Source organism: Oculina patagonica, chromosome 2 (assembly GCF_052425735.1).
Source record: "Oculina patagonica isolate OP01 chromosome 2, crgOcupat, whole genome shotgun sequence".
Taxonomy (NCBI): Eukaryota; Metazoa; Cnidaria; class Anthozoa; order Scleractinia; family Oculinidae; genus Oculina; species Oculina patagonica.
The window spans coordinates 39,027,344-39,046,768 of record NC_135759.1 but is presented as its reverse complement, the minus strand read 5'-3'; the positions used below and the strand labels follow the sequence as shown (position 1 = coordinate 39,046,768).

General features: G+C 38.7%; 1 protein-coding gene and 1 long non-coding RNA gene across 2 annotated transcripts; one reads left to right on the top strand and one right to left on the bottom strand.

Annotated features, from left to right (window-relative positions):
- Window positions 1–254: 254 nt before the first annotated feature.
- LOC144644697 (uncharacterized) lies at window positions 255–1,357 on the top strand. Its single transcript, XR_013569172.1, has 3 exons — window positions 255–309; window positions 498–577; window positions 1,230–1,357. It is a non-coding gene; the product is annotated as an uncharacterized LOC144644697 (long non-coding RNA).
- Window positions 1,139–13,709, bottom strand: LOC144644678 (CUB and peptidase domain-containing protein 1-like). Its single transcript, XM_078504213.1, has 2 exons — window positions 13,429–13,709; window positions 1,139–1,791 (listed from the first exon to the last, which is right to left on the bottom strand). Exons 1-2 carry the CDS (start codon window positions 13,533–13,535, stop codon window positions 1,236–1,238), a joined length of 663 nt encoding a protein of 220 aa, XP_078360339.1. The 5' UTR covers window positions 13,536–13,709; the 3' UTR covers window positions 1,139–1,235.
- Between the last annotated feature and the right edge of the window lie 5,716 nt (window positions 13,710–19,425).

Sequence of the window (19,425 nt, the reverse complement as noted above, 5' to 3'; positions counted from 1 at the left end):
AAATAAAGCAATTTTCGCCCTTGTTTGATACGAGAGGTTTAAGCCAACTCGAGTAAACGATGGGAACTCGCAGCTATAACACTCGACTTAGCTAAAATGCAAATGCACACGTCATTTTATAATATACGCACGGCCATGCGTAGATAAAGATTTATGCCATGATCGCTCAATAGGAATCAGATAGAGCTTGCGCGCGCGCTATGTTATAATTTCCTTTATTCAATACGTAAAATACTTCTGATTAAGCTTGGGTGCTGGTACAGGTAGGCAGATTTCTTTTAAATCCGGTTCAAACACTTTCAAGTTAAGGTAAGTTGACCGACTTCGCATTTAAACTTGCCTTGATTTATTTTAGCGAAAAGGATGCACACAAGGGAAGCAAAACAAAAGCAAACGTGTGGTGGAAAAATATAACCTTGGAGGAATATACTGTACCTGGCAACAAAATAACATAAAATCACGCTAATTTTTCGTTCACTGCATGTCATTGTTTGCAGCAGAGCTTCGAAAAATCAAAGAAACAGCAGTCACGGTCAAAAGTCGAATTTGCTCATACTTTGTCAGTTTCTAGAGCTAGGTAAGTAACTGAACGATATCGATGTGGGGTTATTTTTTTAACATATCCAATAAAGACACAAGAATCCGTAAAAAACGGTATTCATACAGAAAACTCACGTTTCACTCGAATTTTTACACTTTTTGACTTTTCGCTACACATTCGTAAGCATGCGCATCGCTAAAAATCTTTCTCAAACGTTTCATTTAAGGAAAAGTCAAAATAAGGCTAATCCAGTGAAGGTGGTGTCTTAAATATTTTGATATTTCAACCAGAGCGAGTCCATTCATTGTTTTTACTAGATTACGGTGTCACATATGTAGAATTGTATCTTGTAGATGTTTTGCATGAACGATAATCGAAGTTCCATAAAATCGCAATTTACTTTGGGGGGGGGGGGGGGAATCAGTAAAGATGTTCGATGCATCAAGTCAATCTAACTTTATGAATCACTGGACTTTATAAGTTGAAGCTCATTAAGTTTATCAACGTTCTCTACCGACTGTAACACACTATATTCCGCCAATATTGAAATTTGAAACAATAAAAAGAACGAGACCACGTTTATTGCTCATTCCTCTTTCTTTATTTTTTAGCGCTGCTTATCCCTTACAACATTTTAAAAACTGTAATTGCCCTTTTTTACATCTACTTTGATCTACTTTGTCACTAGATTTCTTTATCCTTCAATAATGGTGCTGTCGATAAAGCCTCTCAGATGGCGCACCTTAGCGTACACTCCGTACGCGTTAGGATCAGCGCATCCACCATTTCCCCAGCTTGTTACTCCTTCAATGTAATACTTCCCATCGTATTGACACGCCAACGGACCACCGCTGTCATTGTCGCAACTGCCTTTCCCACCTTCCTCGAATTCGGCGCAGAGCATAGAGTCATACAGATCGTCTTCGTCATAGGCGTTTGAACACACGGATTTGGACACAAGGGGGACCATCACCTCTTGCAAGGTATCTGGCTCGTTGCCTCCACTTTGAAGATCTCCCCATCCGCTTAGCAGACACTGGTGGTTGAGATCGTCCAGGGGCAGATGAAACGCATCGTCTCCCAGGCAGACAAGGCCGACACCTGGTCCCAAAACAGCCTTCCCATCAAGTTTGATTAACGCAATATCGTTATCAAAACTAATGGGGTTATATTGCGGATGTATCACGACTTTGGCCACACTGAACTCTTGAGTTGTGTCCTCTTTGGTTTCCCTGCGATGAGCACCCAGCCTAGAAAACAGAACACACATTTCACATTCTTGGAAGCTACGTCACAGATGAGACATCTTATAAAAAACTTCTTGAGTTTGTTATCTGTCACAACCAGTTTTAAGGTCGCGGGGGATACCTACGGCATGAATAAATTCATGAAGGGAAATTTTGCTTGACCGGCATCTGTTAAAGCGCTTATTTCTCAGCTGTTATGGGTGCGATTAAGCTCAAAGTTTACAGAGACATAAAGAAATGATGAAAGATTGTGAATGTCGTCTTTTATTTGGTAGATTGCCTTTAACGGCGATGTTATTGCCTCGTGAGTGCCAAATTGGGAAAAACATGATTTTGTGGCAGAGTTTGCGGAACGAGAAGGAGACAGCACATTGTGATCTTGTCAAAAACTAATCAGTCAATACCTCTAGAGTGTCATAACAGAAGCGGATTTTTTAATTTAAAGTTTGCCAGCAAGTTACGGCGGTTTAAGTGCGCAAATTTGAATTTAATGTCTTCTACCTCTTTCTAAAAGCGCTCTTTTAAAATTCCGCTTCTGTTATGACACACTACAGTATTCATAGTTTACCTATCTGCAGTGGCAAGTCATAAAGTTCTGTATCCGTGCTGTATTCTCTGCCACAAAATTGTCGGAAAAGTCCAAACTTTGAGATTTCCGAAGGTGTCCCGACCTAAATACGATCATTTTGCCAAGGAGAGATGTAATTATGGTAATTATATTCCACGCTTTTATGGTGAGAACAATGCGTTTTTAAACAGGACACGATTGTTTACGCCGAATATTTTTGTGATTACTCTGAGTTGCAGAAATATTCAAATTTAAATGAAAATAAGCTGAAAGACTTCCTAAAAATATGAACGTATATCGCTAAGTGTTGTTTTAAATTGGTTATAAGTGTTGTTTTAAATTGGTTAAAATATCAAAGAAACAGGGATTTTTTACAAATCACGCGCACGCGCCCATATTTTTGTCCAGTCATAAATATCTCGTAAAGTTGTCGAACGAACGGCAGGAGGATTCGAACCCTCCGCCCGCGCGCCCCTGATGGCGATGAAAGGTTTATAGCCTGAATAGGCGTTGAGGGAGTATTATGTGGAAATCAGTGTTATTTTAATCCGAAAAGAAAAACGATAAAAATGAAAGGCTCAGGATTCGAACCCACAAAAAAAATAAGGAAAAAAAAAAACCCTAGCCGGATTCGAACCCGCGCCCTCAGTCCCGAAGATCTGATTTCAAGTTCGACGCCTTACCATTAGGCCACCAGCGCGCGGCGGCCGTGTGACGTCATTTCCGCCAGACACCAAGCTCACAAATATTATTATTCAACAAATGCGCGCGCTGCCCATATATGGTCAAAATGTTAACGATATCTGTCATCCGTACATAACAGATATCCTGCGGTATACATAGGTTGCGAAGATTCGTCCGAAATCTTGTAAAGCGCTGCATAATTACCGTTTTTCTTTCTGCAAAATGTGTTTCGTTGACAATTTGTCGAATAATAAAACAATTATCCTGCTCAATCTTGCGGAATATCGTCTGATTTTAGCCAACTCGGCCTACGGCCTCGTCGGCTAAGTATCAGGCGATATTCCGCGCGATTTCGCAGGATAATTGTTAAATATATACATGACCGTAAACTCCACACGAGATTTCATCCCGCCTGAGCCCTTTGAGGGACAAAATTATACACCCCGCTACGCTCGGCCTTTGGCCTCGCTTCGCGAGGAATTATTATTGCTGTGATATCCTTCGATTGTTTTTTGCTTCAACATCGCTCCATCAGTACTTTATGAGTTATCCTGGTATCTGCCCGCGAACTACGTTCCGGTTTTACACATTTTATTCTGTCGTTCGAAGATAAATATGCGGACGATCTGTCGAAGGCCTCGCACTTCTGAACAGGTATTCGGTCCAGCAACTGAGGAACTTGATATGCATTCACAGAACGGATTGCCTCTACCGGAATATGGCCACTCTACCGACTCCGCTTCAAGGTCCTGTGGTTTCCAAACCGCGGCTAAAACCGACAGTACAGCAAACAGCATGAACCTCACGAAAACATCATTTGTATGGTGGAGACAACATGCCTTCGTTTGCCCGAGATTATGTAATGTGAATGAACGACTTATAAAGAACAAGACGATTTCTTCAACTAGAAAATACTATTCTCTTGTCAAGCCGGAGAACAACCAACAAGGGTCATGGCCGTCGTGAATGTCTTTCAAGCCTCGTCCAGCGCCTTCTCTCCCGCCGAAAGTGGTCAAAAAAAATTTGACAAGCAATCCGGATTTCCCTAGGGTGCATCTTGGCCAAGTGGAATCCAGGAGCTTGCTAAAAGCTAAGTATAAATATTTATAAGCTGATTCTATTTTGCGTTATATCATAGTTAGTAGAGTTATATTCGACCGGCGTAAAATGAGATTTTAATATGAAAACAAACGAAACTTAGAGCAATTTGCAGGCTGCCGTTTCCACCAGCCGTCGTAAAGCCTAAAGGGCTGGAAATTACAAGATACCGGTGGAATTTGCTATTGTTATCTTCTGCAGCGTTCGAAGTCATGTCTTAATACCTGAGTAGACGAGACCCTTTATAATTTGGCTGCTCAAAGTTGAGGAAGAGTGACATAAACTTAGCTTTGCTGGAGGCTAGTGTGGTGAATTCTCCTCCCTTGTCACTAAAGTCAAAATAGGACAAATAACAACTCAAAGCAACGAAAGTTCTCAGCTTATAGAATATTTTATGAAGATTCTGAAAATGTAAAGAGTTTTTACATTTAATGCAAGGAATTTGAGGTATTTTAAAGGTGCCATTGTGACTGCCATTTTAACAAAAAATAGGTTATAACTCAAGGGGAAATTGAACAATTGTAGCAAGAATTTGATCCAAGACATACAGGGGCGTACCTGCCTTTACTAGCACTATAAATTGCCTAGGAACGCCCCTGACATAAAATACAATAACAGGACTTTTTACGGGAGTATGTCACAGGAAATATAAAAGTGAGGATTCTAGGATCAAAACATAAAATTTTGCTTTGTAGTGAATACATTACCTTGTTCATGCAAGAAGCATCAAACAACTCACGACATACTCGAAATTCTAACCATTTCAAGCCTGCCAAATTTAGTGGCACAAGGATAAATCTAACAGGAGCTACTCTATCTACAATGAATTGTTCAAAGACGCCTTATTTTTCGCACCTTCTTCCCTGATTGATTCTTGTGCGAGTTCTGCCTTCCTGCCATGTTTCTCAGGTCAGCAATGTATAATTTCAGTGGTGAATAACAAACTTTTGCTCTGTATAAGGTCTTTCTTTCCGTTTTTCCCAGCACTCATTGACTTCGTGCTGTATCATTCAAAGGGAAACCATGAATTGGCATTTTAGCATTAACAGTCTTGTATTTATATATCTATCATCATCATCATCATCATTTTATTTGTCACTTCAGAATTACAAATACAAATTAAAATAACTTAAAAGATAGGGCGAGGAGACCTCCAAGAAACCACAAGGCTTATTGGGGAGGCCACCTCGGGTTAGCAATAAGTTTGTAATTTCGCTGTGAGTGTGCAGCTACATGTAGGTCAATTTCAGACTCATTTTATTAGAAATTTAATCATTTTTGTTTTCTTAAAAGAAGAGAAGCTACTCGAACCAGTGATCGATTCTGGTAGAGTATTCCAAATTTTAGGACCCTGGAAAAGTATTGTAAACTGCTTTAGATTTGTACGACAGTGATGTGGTCGATAACACTTGGCTATTCTTGTATCATAACTGTGTATTTGACTACTAGTAGAAAACAAATTGAGAAACATCGGGGGCAATAATTGGTTATGATAGTAAAACATAAATTTAGCTATTTGCAATGCATTAACTTGGAAGATATCTAAGATGCCCAGTTTAGCAACTAAGGGGACAGAATGTTCTCGATAGTCTGAGTTGGTAATAGCTCGCACAGCACGTTTTTGTAAATTAAAAATTCTATTTAAATTAGTTACATATGTAGAAGACCAGGCTGAATTACAGTAAGTGATATAAGGGTAAATTAAGGTGTAGTGCAGAGCAAGCCTAGTATTAGATGATAAATAATATCTTGATCTAAATATGACACCAACTGACTGAGAGATTTGTTTACATACTCCTTTACGTGTATGAAATGGCTAGGTCACACCTTACGGATGCCTTCCTGTACCATCACAAGGCAAGCTTTGTCCTGAAATCCTCAAGGGAGTTAAAAGAGAGGTCGACCATGAACACCTGGAGACGTTTGCTAAAAGCAGAGATGAAGTCCATGGGCAATAATAATAATATTAATAAAACTTTATTTAAACTCGAATTTTGAGTAGCTTGGCAGCTAATATTTTCGAGAACGAAAAATAGAGAACAACAACAAAAAAAAAATAAAAATTACTATTTACATATTTAAAATTGACTTATATTAACTAATTATAAAATTGTCATTTACATGCTTCATGAATTGGCTTTGCAGATGTACCTTTTAATGTCAGATAAGTTACATAGCCTTATAAAATTAGGTAGAGAATTCCATTCTTTTGTTGCCAGATAAGTAAAGGAGTGGAGACCAAAAGTTGTAGTTTTAGGTTTGGGCATTTCCAGTATATAGTTTCCACGCAGGTTGTATGAAGTAGAACGGAACGAGAACATGTTTCTCATATAGGCTGGATAGTCATTGAAAAATAGACTTTTGTACAAGATAGTAAGGAATTTACAGATGCGTTGATCATGAAGTTGAGACAGTTTATCCTGTCTAGCAGCACATTATAAGGCGATTCAAAATCACTTAAAATGAATCTCAGAGTTAGTACCAGCTAGAGAGGGATGCACGGGACAGGATGCTATGACTAGAGACTGTTGATGGTCTATACTCCTAAGAAGGAGTCGAGCGAAGGGCTACTACTACTTATTTACATGTTAACTTAAACCTATTTTATATTTGTGTGGTGTTCGTCTATGGGGAATACACTTCGTGTATTTGTGGGGATGAAGTGCTCTTAGTCCGGCAATATGGTGAAATGATTGTGCGATTTTTGTTAAAAGCACCAAATTTGGCACAGTGATAGTATTCGACGAGCTGATCAATTTCAGATATAGGCCCATCCGGAATTCTGTCAGGGGGGACATCTTTTGGACCCAGGGGGTGGGGGTGGGCGGCATTTGGGCTTTATGGCAAAATTTACTGTATCCTTTGAGTAAGAAGCATCAAATTTGGCACAGTGGTAGTATTTGATGAGCTGATCGATTTTAGATATAGGCCCATCCGCAATTCTGTCAGGGGGAGCATCTTTTGGACCCAGGGGGTGGGGGTGGGCGACATTTGGGCTTTATGGCAAAATTTACTGCATCCTTTGAGTAACAAGCACCAAATTTGGCACAGTGATAGTATTTGATGAGCTGATCAATTTCTGATAAAGGCCCATCCGCAATTTTGTCAGGGGGGACATCTTTTGGACCCAGGGGGTGGGGGTGGGCAACATTTGGGCTTAATGGCAAATGTACTGCATCCTTTGAGTAAGAAGCACCAAATTTGGCACAGTGATAGTTTTTGATGAGCTGATCGATTTCAGATATAGTCCCATCCGGAATTCTGACAGGGGGCCACCTTTTGGACCCAGGGGGTGGGGTTGGGTAGCATTGGAGCTTAATGGCAAAATTTATTGCATCCTTTTAGTACCAAATTTCGCACAGTGATAGTATTTGATAAGCTGATCGATTTCAGCTGAGGGCTCATTCGACATTTTTCCAGAGGGAGACATTTTTTGACGCAGGGAGAGGTAGTTGATAGCATTTGCACTTTATGGTAGAATAACTGAACCCTTTTGGTTAAAAAAATGACACTGTTATAGTCAGTATGATGAGTTGATCAATTTCAGATATGATCGAGTTTACTATATCCAGAATTCTTTCAGAGCTGTCCTTTTTGGACCAAGGGGGAGGTGGTGGTTTCCGTTTGAGTTTTTACACTGTCAGGCCATTTGAGTTCGCACTATTTTTGCCACGATTATAGAATTAACTGAGATAATCATTACACCTATGGGCTAATCCAAAATGCTTTTCTGGGGTATTTGTTCGGCCTAGGGGGGATCAATGGTATCCTTTTGAGCTTATGGTGGAATTGTTGCGCCCTTTGAGTTGACATATTTGACACAACTATAGTATTTGTTGAGCTTGATTGTTCAATTTCAGCAATGGACATTTCTGGTATGCTTTCAGCAGTTTCAGGGTTACGTTTGTTTTGGTCTGAAAAAAGATTTAAGAGGCTGTCTTTCTGAAGACAACCCACTCAAATTCGGGTCAAAAAAATAACTAATTGATTGTGCATTTAATTGTTGGTTACGAGCACCACATTGATAAGATTAGCCTAGCTCATGAGCCATTACACTAATATTTTTTATATTAATATGTTTATAGTCATTTTTAGTTTTCTAAGAAAAAGTAGCAATTAAGTCTTAGATTTCTCTGGAAATGCGAAATCAAGGATATATAATGACCATTTCTGATCGGCATCGAACAAAGGTTGAAAAATGGCCTTGATTTTGAAGAGAATAGTTCAATTTCGGGACCTAACCGATAACTCCACTCTAAAAGCCGAAAAGTGTAGTCCTTTATCGGTTAAAATATGCAAAATCCCATGTAAGTTTCCAGTATTTGCGAGTAATAGCGATGATATTAGCGGAATGTCGTTATGCCATGTGGTTTCAACTTACTCATTCACGGTGTTCCACCTGATGCTGCGCAGGTAGTGCCTTTGCGCTTCTTCTGGATGCTGAGGTTTACAGCTGGATAATTCAGGGAAGACTCGTGGCGTTTTTTTCCCAAGAGTTGTAAGAGTTTTATGCACTAATATATAGCAAAGAACTGTTTTCTTACTCTGAAGGCAATGCAATCCACTGATCTGAAGTATATAAATCAGAGATATTTGAGTCCATTGTTCTAATCACGAACTTGTTAAAGTTTTGGTTGTCATGATCACAGTCCGGTGCATGCAAAAAGTAGACTGGTGTCTGTCTTTTCATGACAACACAAGGATAAGTTTCGTACATATGTGGATGTTAACAACCACATATGTAAGAAATTGGCTGAGCGCGCTGCACTTGTTTTGCCTCTTGGCGGTTCTGTGCAGAAAGAAGAACTCTCGAAGGTTTCCTTTAATAACATATGATAACCTCGCATTGCCCATGTGAGTTTCTCTTTCGTTTGGATGGAGAGGGTCTCCTCACCCGGGATCAGAAACAGGGTAGGAATTCCCCGAAGGGTTGAACCTGATGTGAGACTACAAAGCAAGTGGGGTGAGATTTTTTGAAAGCAGTCTAACAAGATGGTGAGAGCTGATGGCGGAAACAGTGAATATGGGTGTCGTTGTGTTAGCTTGTGTTTTACATTCCTCCATTTCATTTTTTGAAGAAACGTTGAATGCCCGTTGAAGAAATGTTAAATACCCCTTGTACATTGCTGAAATTGTCATGCTCTTTGATTCCTATTTGATTCTCTTAGCCTAACGTGCCCAATCATTTCACCAATTTGCTCAAAAATTTTCATCCTTCTTCAGGGATCAAATAGTTCACCCTGGCTGGAAAAATACCGTAATGGCTTATGAGCTAGGCTAATCTTATCAATGTGGTGCTCGTAACCAACAATTAAATGCACAATCAATTTACCATTAGTTAACAACATACCTACCCCTGTATGCCATCTGAGTTCCCCATAAACCATTTCAGATGAGCCCATTGATACTGAAATTGCTGATCACATTAAATGCTATAAACGAGCCAAAAATGGTGTTTTGGGCACAAAGCTCAACACGAGACCGCCCCATCCGCTTGGGTAAAAAACGCAGCGCTGAAAGAAACCTAAATAGACCCAAATATGAAATCAACAGCCCGTTAAGAACTATAATTCTGCCAAATTTGGTGCTTTAACCCAATTGGTTTAGTTGTTTCACCATAAAACTTAAATGTTGCCCACCCCACCCTCTGGGTTAAAAGTCCCTTCCCCCCTGTCAGAATTTCATACATGCCTATAACTGAAATGGATCAGCTCATCGAATGCTATCACTGTGCCAAATTTGGTTCTTTTAACCCAAAGGATGCAGTAAATTTTGTCATAAAGCCCAAATGTTGACCACCCCACCCCCTGGATCCGAAAGGTGCCCCCCTGACAAAATTGCAGATGGGCCTATATCTGAAATTGATCAGCTCATCAAATACTATCACTGTGCCAAATTTGGTGGTTGTTACCTCAGGGATGCAGTACATTTTGCCATAAAGCTTAAATGCCACCCACCCTCACCCCCTGGGTCCAAAAGATGTCCCCCCTGACAAAATTCCGGATGGGCCTATATCTGAAATAGATCAGCTCATCGAATACTATCACTGTACCAAATTTGGTGCTTTTTACTCAAAGGATGCAGTAAAATTTGCCATAAAGCTTTAATGCCACCCACCCCCACCCCCTGGGTCCAAAAGATGTCCCCCCTGACAGAATTCCGGATGGGCCTATATCTGAAATTGATCAGCTCATCGAATACTATCACTGTGCCAAATTTGGTGCTTTTAACAAAAATCGCACAATTCACCCAAATTTATGCACCATATTGCCGGACTATCTGTACCATTCGCCCTTTTGCCCCATAGCCTCACAGAGTCAGCTTTCCCCTTATAGTGGGGACCCCCAGTGTTGCTGTTGTTGGTTGTTGTGATTGTTCCCAAGGGTCCTAGAGATTAGGACCCCAGGTTCTTGGGAACGTTCCCAAGGTCCTAGAGATTAGGACCCCAGGTTCTTGGGAACCAGGGCATGTGGTTGTGTTTGTTCCCAAGGGTCCTAGAGATTAGGACCCCAGGTTCTTGGGAACTAGGGCTTCCTGAAAGGAAGGAAAGGATTCCAGTCTCTCGTTGCCAACCAACTAACCTGTGATACATGTACCCTGCATGATTCCTATTGATGATTCTGATTGGCAACTCGAGTACTTCATCCCTTACCCCTTTTCTCCCACTGAACTTGTTGTCTTGTTTTGACTTCATGGGTTTGGAACATTAAAGCAAATTTATATGTAATATAAATTCCAATTTACATGTAATATAAATTAAAGTTAATGTGACAACCATGAAAGGAGTTCAGAGAAGTCATAAGATCACTCTATTCAAATATGCAGATCTGTCACGCAATATGCTGCAAGACTATCACTCTTGCGTTACATTCAAGGTCAAATTCACTTTTAGAGTGTGATGCGCTATTCGGGCTGGCCAATCACATCGCCCCCTTTTCTATTATGTCAATCAAGGCCATGCGGTTTTATCTAGACTTGAGTAGTTTTACTTCAAATTCTCTGAGCTCCCTAGAAGAGTTTTCACAATAATCCCCACCCACCCAACCCTCTTTGGTTTTCTTTTAGCTTAGTATTTGTAAAAATGTAGGCAATGTTGTAGTTCTACGCACATATCCGGCTATGTTGAGGGTGTTTATTTTATTATTATTATTATTTACAAACGTAAGCCATAGCTGATGGACTAAAGAAGCAAGCCCGTAATTATAGACATTGTTATAATTATTATTATTTCCATTTTGTATGCTAACTTACGTTTAGAGCTGATGGACTTAAGCAGCATGCCTGCTTACAGAATTGTTTTTTATATTGTTACCATTTTGTATGCTAGCTCAGGCTTAGAGCTGTTGGACTTGAGCAATGTGTCTGCTTTTGAGATATTGATATACATGTAACCGCTAGCTTTAGTGTCGAGCTGGCATACACTAACTCGACCATTCTGTTATTCGATTACTGTCTCTTCTGAACTTCTTCAATAGCTTTAGACCATCTTAATTAAGCATTGTCTTTCCTTATAGTTAATAAACCACGGGAGGGGATGAAGTGCTCTGTACCATTCGCCCTTTTGCCCCATAGCCTCACAGGGTCAGCTTTCCCCTTATAGTGGGGACCCCCAGTGTTGCTGTTGTTGGTTGTTGTGATTGTTCCCAAGGGTCCTAGAGATTAGGACCCCAGGTTCTTGGGAACGTTCCCAAGGGTCCTAGAGATTAGGACCCCAGGTTCTTGGGAACCAGGGCATGTGGTTGTGTTTGTTCCCAAGGGTCCTAGAGATTAGGACCCCAGGTTCTTGGGAACTAGGGCTTCCTGAAAGGAAGGAAAGGATTCCAGTCTCTCGTTGCCAACCAACTAACCTGTGATACATGTACCCTGCATGATTCCTATTGATGATTCTGATTGGCAACTCGAGCACTTCATCCCTTACCCCTTTTCTCCCACTGTTTTGACTTCATGGGTTGGGAACATTTATACCGAGGAAAAAGCAAAGAAAAGCAGTAACAAGTTCCTCCAGAAGTTGGCCAAGAAACAATAGAAAAATAAAACAATATTGAATGTTAAATAAAACCTACCTAAAACTTTAAATTTCCGAAATCCAAATTAAAACCCTCACTCCTGATACGAAATTTAAAACTTAGCTGTTTCGAGTTGATGGAGATGAGACTTTACCAAATCTCTTAAACTTATGAAGGTGACTGAATGAGGCATTCTAATGTGTAGTGGCAGAATGATTCATGCTGCAATGCAACTACTCTAGAAAAGGAAGAGCTTCAACGGTAATACATAGTCCTCAAATCCGTTGAAATTAGCATCATTCAGTCCATCCGAAATGCAAATAAGAGCTTCTTGACGCAACTCAATTGACGCCACGTAATAAACCAAGCAAAAGAAACTTCGTATGAGCCAAAAGTACATCTTAAACTATTTTCTTTCACAGGATTTGTTCTGGTCATGATTGATTTCTGCATGTTACAAACGCCTCTTGAATTAACATTGTATTCTCGCGCAGACATATAAACTCGTATCCCTACGACCGTACAAAGTGAGAAGCAAGTACTTGGACCATGCCCTGCTCTCTCTGGGTTTTGGATACTTTGAATCCCAGGGGGGGGGGGGGTACTTGAAGTATACGTGACGGGGGGCCTCCGATGTATTTTTTTAGGTTGAAAATTTACATGCCTGGTATTTTTTTGGGTCTTATCTCCGAGCGAACTTTTCTTTTCGGGTTTTCGTTGCGATCAGTGGATCAGAAAATATTCATTTGAACTTTTATTCAGCGACTTGTGTTCCGAAGCTATTTATAAAAGTCTTGTATTTTTTGGGTTGGAAATTTTTTTATGCCAGGTATTTTTTTGGGTCTAAAATGGCAGGCTTGTGTATTTTTTGGGGTTTGCAACGGCAATATGAGCTCCGTCGGACTCCCCGTCATGTATACTTCGAGTACCCCCCTGGGCTTTGGAAGCATTGTCGACTAAAGCAAAATGACAAAACAATAAGAATAATAAAATTACTAGTAACAAATACTGTTTTTAGAAGTGACCGAGTCACACTGCATCGCATAACTTCACATCACGTCACGTCACGTCACGTCGCATCACATCACATCACATCACATCACATCACATCACATCACATCACATCACATCACATCACATCACATCACATCACATCACATCACATCACATCACATCACATCACATCACATCACATCACATTACATAACATCACATTACATCACATCACAGCACAACTCATGCACATATGCATGTGCAGGGTAGTAGCCACAAAAATTACTGTACCAAATTTTAAAGTTGAAATCATCTTCAAAACTGTGAGCTGCCGTCAACACCCATTCCTCACTGACCAGCGAACTGCCACAGAGTCCACCATAGTCCCATCGCAGCATCGCTTGCCATGGGATGCTGTTCTTTACCGTTTCAGCTCCACCAACAATCCTTGTGCCAGAAGTAGGGAGTTCACCGCATACTGGTGGAGAGGATGTGGGAGTAGCTAATAAAGGCGGTCAATCGAAAGTAAAAAAATTTATACAGATTTATATCAATAGTCTTCAGACTTGAATTCATGTACTGAATAGGGTTTAGAGTCTATTATTGTCCTAACTAACTAGGTCGAAAATTGTAGCTGACAAAATGTTTCAGAAGCCGTTAACTCCCTCTCCCTCTTTTTTGTTTGCATTACGCGTTTTGTGGGCTGACCATAATGAATGACTAATTATCGATAAAAGGTTGTCATTGAGGTACTTTTTCTTATGGAGTCGATGATAGGCGAGAATAGGACCTAATGCAAAAACAAAAGAAAAAGAGATAAAACTTAATGAGGGAGGAAATAAATACTAGATTAAGAACATAATACACAAAGTATGGTCGAACTCTTACATTTTCAGCGCAAGGAAAAGTGTACTAGCGACTCATGGACCAATTGGCCCGCGCGCAGCTGTAGCTTATCCAGTTTTCGTAGCATTTAGCGACTACAAGATTTTCTTTTTATATTCTCGCTAGATGAGATGCTTGCTAGCCATCGCGATTTTACCGAACGTTTTAAATCAGATTGCCCTAACCGCTAAAATAATTGCTCAGAAAAAAGGAAGCTCGAAGGTGACCTCATTCTTTTAGGTAAAAAGTTTCCAGTTAACAATTTTTTGCTCGCTCATGCGGCCGTTTTAAAAAGAGCCACGGACCACGACCACGGACGGCAACCGGAAGTTGAATTTTTCACTTCTTTGGCCTGTTATCGACTTTTATCCGTAAAATGCAATAACAAATTCTACAACAGGGGCTTTCCAAATCATTCGTGGAGGTGAAAGTGCGTCAAAAACGAAAATAATCCTCTTCCGGTCGCCGTCCGTGGCTCAAAAACGTCTGTGCTTAAGCTCTCTATTAATAATGACAGCGCCGAACATACATTTTAACGCGATTAAACTAAACTACACTGCTAGTGACGCGGATGCAATTCAAAGATTAAAGTTTTAAAATTTTGAAATTTTTCTTGTATATTATATACCGTATGCATATTTATACCATGCCATAGAAAATACAGCCAATCAGAATACAGGAAAGTCGTTGTATATTCGACTGTATTCAACCCAACCTTCCCATAGTGCGCTGCGACTGTATTCTCGACGAAATTTAGTAAGCGTATTTTCTATGGCATGGTATAAAATAGTTACACAACACTTTCTCGTGGTATACTATGGAATATCCCACTTGTCACTTGTATTTTCTTGGCATACACACTCGCCTAAAGGCTCGTGTGTATACCGAGAAAATACAAGTGACTCGTGGGATATTCCATAGTATACCACTCGAAAGCGTTGCATAACTAGTATATAGACTTTTGCATAAATATATAAATTGTTGAATACTTGTAATATGAATACAATATATAGGCCAAAATTCAACCTGCTAAGGTTTAATAACTCCATAGGTAAGCTGGGCTATGATTTTACTGCAAATATGTCTGTATACATACTAGAAACGTCTTACACGTCTAATGACGTTTTGTAAGTCCTCGTCTCTTAAAACCAAATTTGGTATCAGATTTATGTAAAGTGCTTCTTAACAAGGTACTAAGCAGAGGACTGTGGACAGCCTAAAATTAAAGTTAACTCAGACGTTTAAAGATACAAGTTAAAAACGGAATGATTTACCTTTCTATAGACTCCACAGACATTTAGGAAAAGAGCCTGCCGCTGATCACAGTATCAAATCTCATTAGAGAAAAGAACTCAGTCTTTTTTTGAGAGAATGGTGTTCTTTTATTTTTCAAAATTAAAATTTATGTGTCCCATTTCTATGCTACACATCCATTTCTAAGAGATTTTTGTTTTGTTTTGTAATCATTACAAGACGAGGAAACAGTTATATACCTTCTACTTAATACCAATTGCTACTGTGAAAAATAAATTGGAATGTGTTGCCGGGATATGTAAAGTAAATACATCACGAAGGAAGTGGCGTGGTTGGTATCACTAAGTATTAATATTTTTTCAGCACCTCTAAAGGACAAAACATTGGGTACATAAAACTACTTCATCTTCAAAAATGCAGAATAATCATACATTAAACCCGTGGTTATAATTATTCAACAAATAATTGTTACCAAATAAGACTAGTAAATGGGTTATTTTTGTTATCTTTATGGTGGGAGGATTTTAAGTGAAAGTTCTTATTATTACTAAATAAATCTCTACAGAGAACCGATTAAAAGCCTTTCACTATAAGAGTTCTTGTTCCCAGGCCCTAGCTGATACACACGTTTTCCTCAGGTTTTGCCCGGACTTCATGAAATCTCTATAACTTAGCTTGGTAAATCACGATCATTTTCTAGCATCCAAATGCATTGTTCAAATGCAATGCACCTGAACGACTGAGAACACACTTTTAAACAAATACCATTAAACTTTGTTTGTTTAACAAATTGCTATTTACATTCACAATTTGCACTTAGATGTAAAATGTTTTATTATTATTACTTTTTATTACTTGTAAGCACAAAAATACAAAAACAAATAGGCATACAGTACAAACACTAGAGCACGTAACTAAAAAATACAGCAAAATAAAAAGAGTAAGTAATCCTAATTACAATGGTTTGGATACATGACAAAAATTACAAAGAGTTTGTCAGTCGGGGGGAGGGGAAATAACAATTTGAAAGTTGTTTGGGTTTGCCATAGTTACACTGTTTACAAAATATACTTAACAATATTTTCTATATATGAGTGCAAGAGTGTTTACAGGTTTGCTAAAAAGATGGCAGTCCTTTAGTAAGGGGGACTGGAGATAAACTCTTAATAAACATTCTGCAAAAGGAAAAAACTTAGAGACAATGTATGAATGACTTGCGTTAACGTGTACGCAACTGAAGCCTTCCATACATTGTCTTGCCATATGTGATACCACGCTAGCAGCAATAGATAGTTTAATTAAAGCGCATATTTTAAATAAGGATCCGGCCTCAGTCCCAATGCTGTTGTATTCAATAATGCAAATTTGCCTGTTATCGAGAAGTTGTCCTGAAGCCAAAAAATAGAAACTTTCTATTTTTTGGCTTCAGAACAAATTGTAAATAAAGATTAACTTAGAGAGTTATAGATTTCACTTGGCAATCCGAGCAGCTAACCAGTTAACAAGAGCAGGATAAAGCGTGCTAACATATATGTGTTCCTCGTCGTTAACTACACCAGATTGTCGTTGTATTGTCAGTAAATTGATTGTAAAAAGGTAAAAATGGTTCTAAACATCGCAAGTTGAGGGAAAAAGCGAATATGCCGACTTTCACCCCCGAAGACCAAACTAAAGTCGTTTATTATTCTCACTGCAAATTTTCAAACGTGTCTTCCTTAATTTTATACAAAACTTAGCTGGGGCGCTGAGTAGACACAGATTAAAAACAGTCTCTTCTCTTTGAATAAAACCTCCTCGGTGAATATTACGGAAAATTGTTTTCGTAAAAAACTTATTGCTTTGCACGCAATCTAACTATGATTGAACAGTTATGTGTTTTGCCGATTGTAAATTGGCGAGAAACATCTGTCTAAGTGTTGAATGAAATGAGGAAAAATAACTGTTGTTAGATTTTTCTATTCTTCAAATCTGCCGATTGTTACTTAAAGATGCTTTTTGTTTTTAGATAAAAGGATTTTTTTGAAACAAAGGCGAAAGTGAAATAAACAGAACATACTTCATGGTAATAATTGCCTTGTCTAAGCAAATGAGGTTATAATAAACTCTACCATGAAATTGGCTTTCAGAACGGCCTTTCAAGGCGTTTCTTTTCTAGACAAAAAAAAAAATAAAAAGATGAGCGTAAAAGATCATGAACTTAGGAGTGGAAAATCTGCTGAAAAATAAAATGAAATAAAGCTACGTTTTATTTGGTTTCTCTTCCAGACAAAGAGAAGTGAAACCCAGTTTGAAACCCAAAAAGAGTAACATATTAATGCCCCACTGTTTTTTGCGAATTTGTTTTGAAATAAAATTACGTTAGCCTTACAAGTGTTTTAAATGTTCTTGGCGTCATTTGCGAGTGAATAAAATCCAATTTGAAATTCGTCTAGAGAAATTATTTCTTTAAATATTATCGCTTATAATCGCTATGCTAGACCCAATGCAAGATCCGAGGTCCTTCCAGATGGTCTTGAAAGCTAGTCTTTAATGTATGATAATCATGACAGCCATGTAGAGTTATTATTTATGAAACATGCGCTGCTAAATATCCTTCCCAAGAGAGCTTGATTAATTAGCTTCAGGTCATTGTATTTAGCGGACCTGCTAATGACTTTTTTACTTACATATTACTAGCTTTTCATGCCTGCAAAGTTTGAAGTGGGTTGTTTGACCATTTCCACTTTTAGCTAAGGCGAATTGGCTGGCCTTTAATGAGCTACGAAAGAACCAAACTTCAGAATCACAATTTAAGTCAATATACCAACCTTTTTTTTTCTTTTGACAAAGACAAAGACTAACGCGTTGACACTTCACTGCTGCGAAACTATTTTGTTTCAAACATTTAAAACGTTTATAAACCAGAAATTGTCACCGTGTGTTGCGGCTCCCATCATTAAACAAACATCAACAGCAGCTGCCGAAGTGTTGGATACACTACCAACGCGTACGGATTCGCTTTTTATTTATGCTCGAGCTCAGCTTCAGTCAGTAACTATTTTCTTTAGGTAATTTTAGGAACAGGCTTTCGTGTAAACAGTTTAACATCCATTTTGACATTGCTTAGCAAGAAAGAAAAAACTGTCGAAAATCATATTTGAACGAATTGAACAACAACTGATCAACTGCCCAGATATACTCATAGGCTGTTGTTTTCTTTTTTTAGGGCTTTAAAAGTTTTCCATTGGTCGTAAAAATGATAAAAAATACGATATGTGAGTATTTGATTCATATTTCATATATTTTTTATGATGCCTCGCATTTTTTATACCCTTTGTTGTTAATCATTGAAAATCTGATTATTCGTATGACAATCGTAGGATTAAAAGAGTAACGGAAAACGTTGTTACTGCTTACCATGCTGAACTGAACGGTTTGTCGAGGGGATTGACAAAATAATGAAGCCGTTGTGGGAAGGGTGCATCATCTCTACGTTTTACGTTTTCTATTGAAATCTGCGGACAAATTATAAATTACAGGCAGTTGTATGAAACATGCAAAAAATTAGTCACAGTTATCAGTTAAAGGCAAAGGCAGGCAGTTAAAGAAAGCTAACGTTATATGGAAAAATTAATATAGTTAAAACACTAGGTCTCTCTAAACTGATCTTTAATGCTTCAGTCCTGCACGTTCCATACCACTTTATCGAGAAAATCAATAAGATTACGTTCAACTTTATCTGGGATGGAAAACCATCTAAAATCAAAAGAACTACCATAATAGGCGAAAAAAAGAACGTGGACTAAAAATGTGCGATTTTACAATTATGGAAAAGACACTAAAGACAGCTTGGATTTACAGAATTCAAAGCAACTCATCTGCTGCATGGAAATTCATCCCGGACCACATTGTGCGACACCACGGCAATTTCACTTTCTTAACGAATTATAACTATGATGTTAAATCTCTAAAGCTTGAAAATCTGCCGGATTTCTATTGCTCAATCTTAAAATATTGGCAAAATTTTAAAACACTAGATGACAACAACAGTGATATTAAACAGGAAATTCTATGGGATAACTGCAGCATTCTTATCGACAGAAAGCCAATCTTTTATAGAAATTGGTTCGCCCAAGGAATTGTTCGTTTGCACCATTTACTGAACAAGCA

Coding starts and splice junctions, on each gene's coding strand:
- LOC144644678 (XM_078504213.1), bottom strand. CDS start 13,535: ATGCTGCGATGGGACTATGGTGGACTCTGTGGCAGTTCGCTGGTCAGT. Junction 1,792..13,428: donor GATTTCAACTTTAAAATTTG/GTACAGTAATTT, acceptor TCTGTTTTCTAG/GCTGGGTGCTCATCGCAGGG.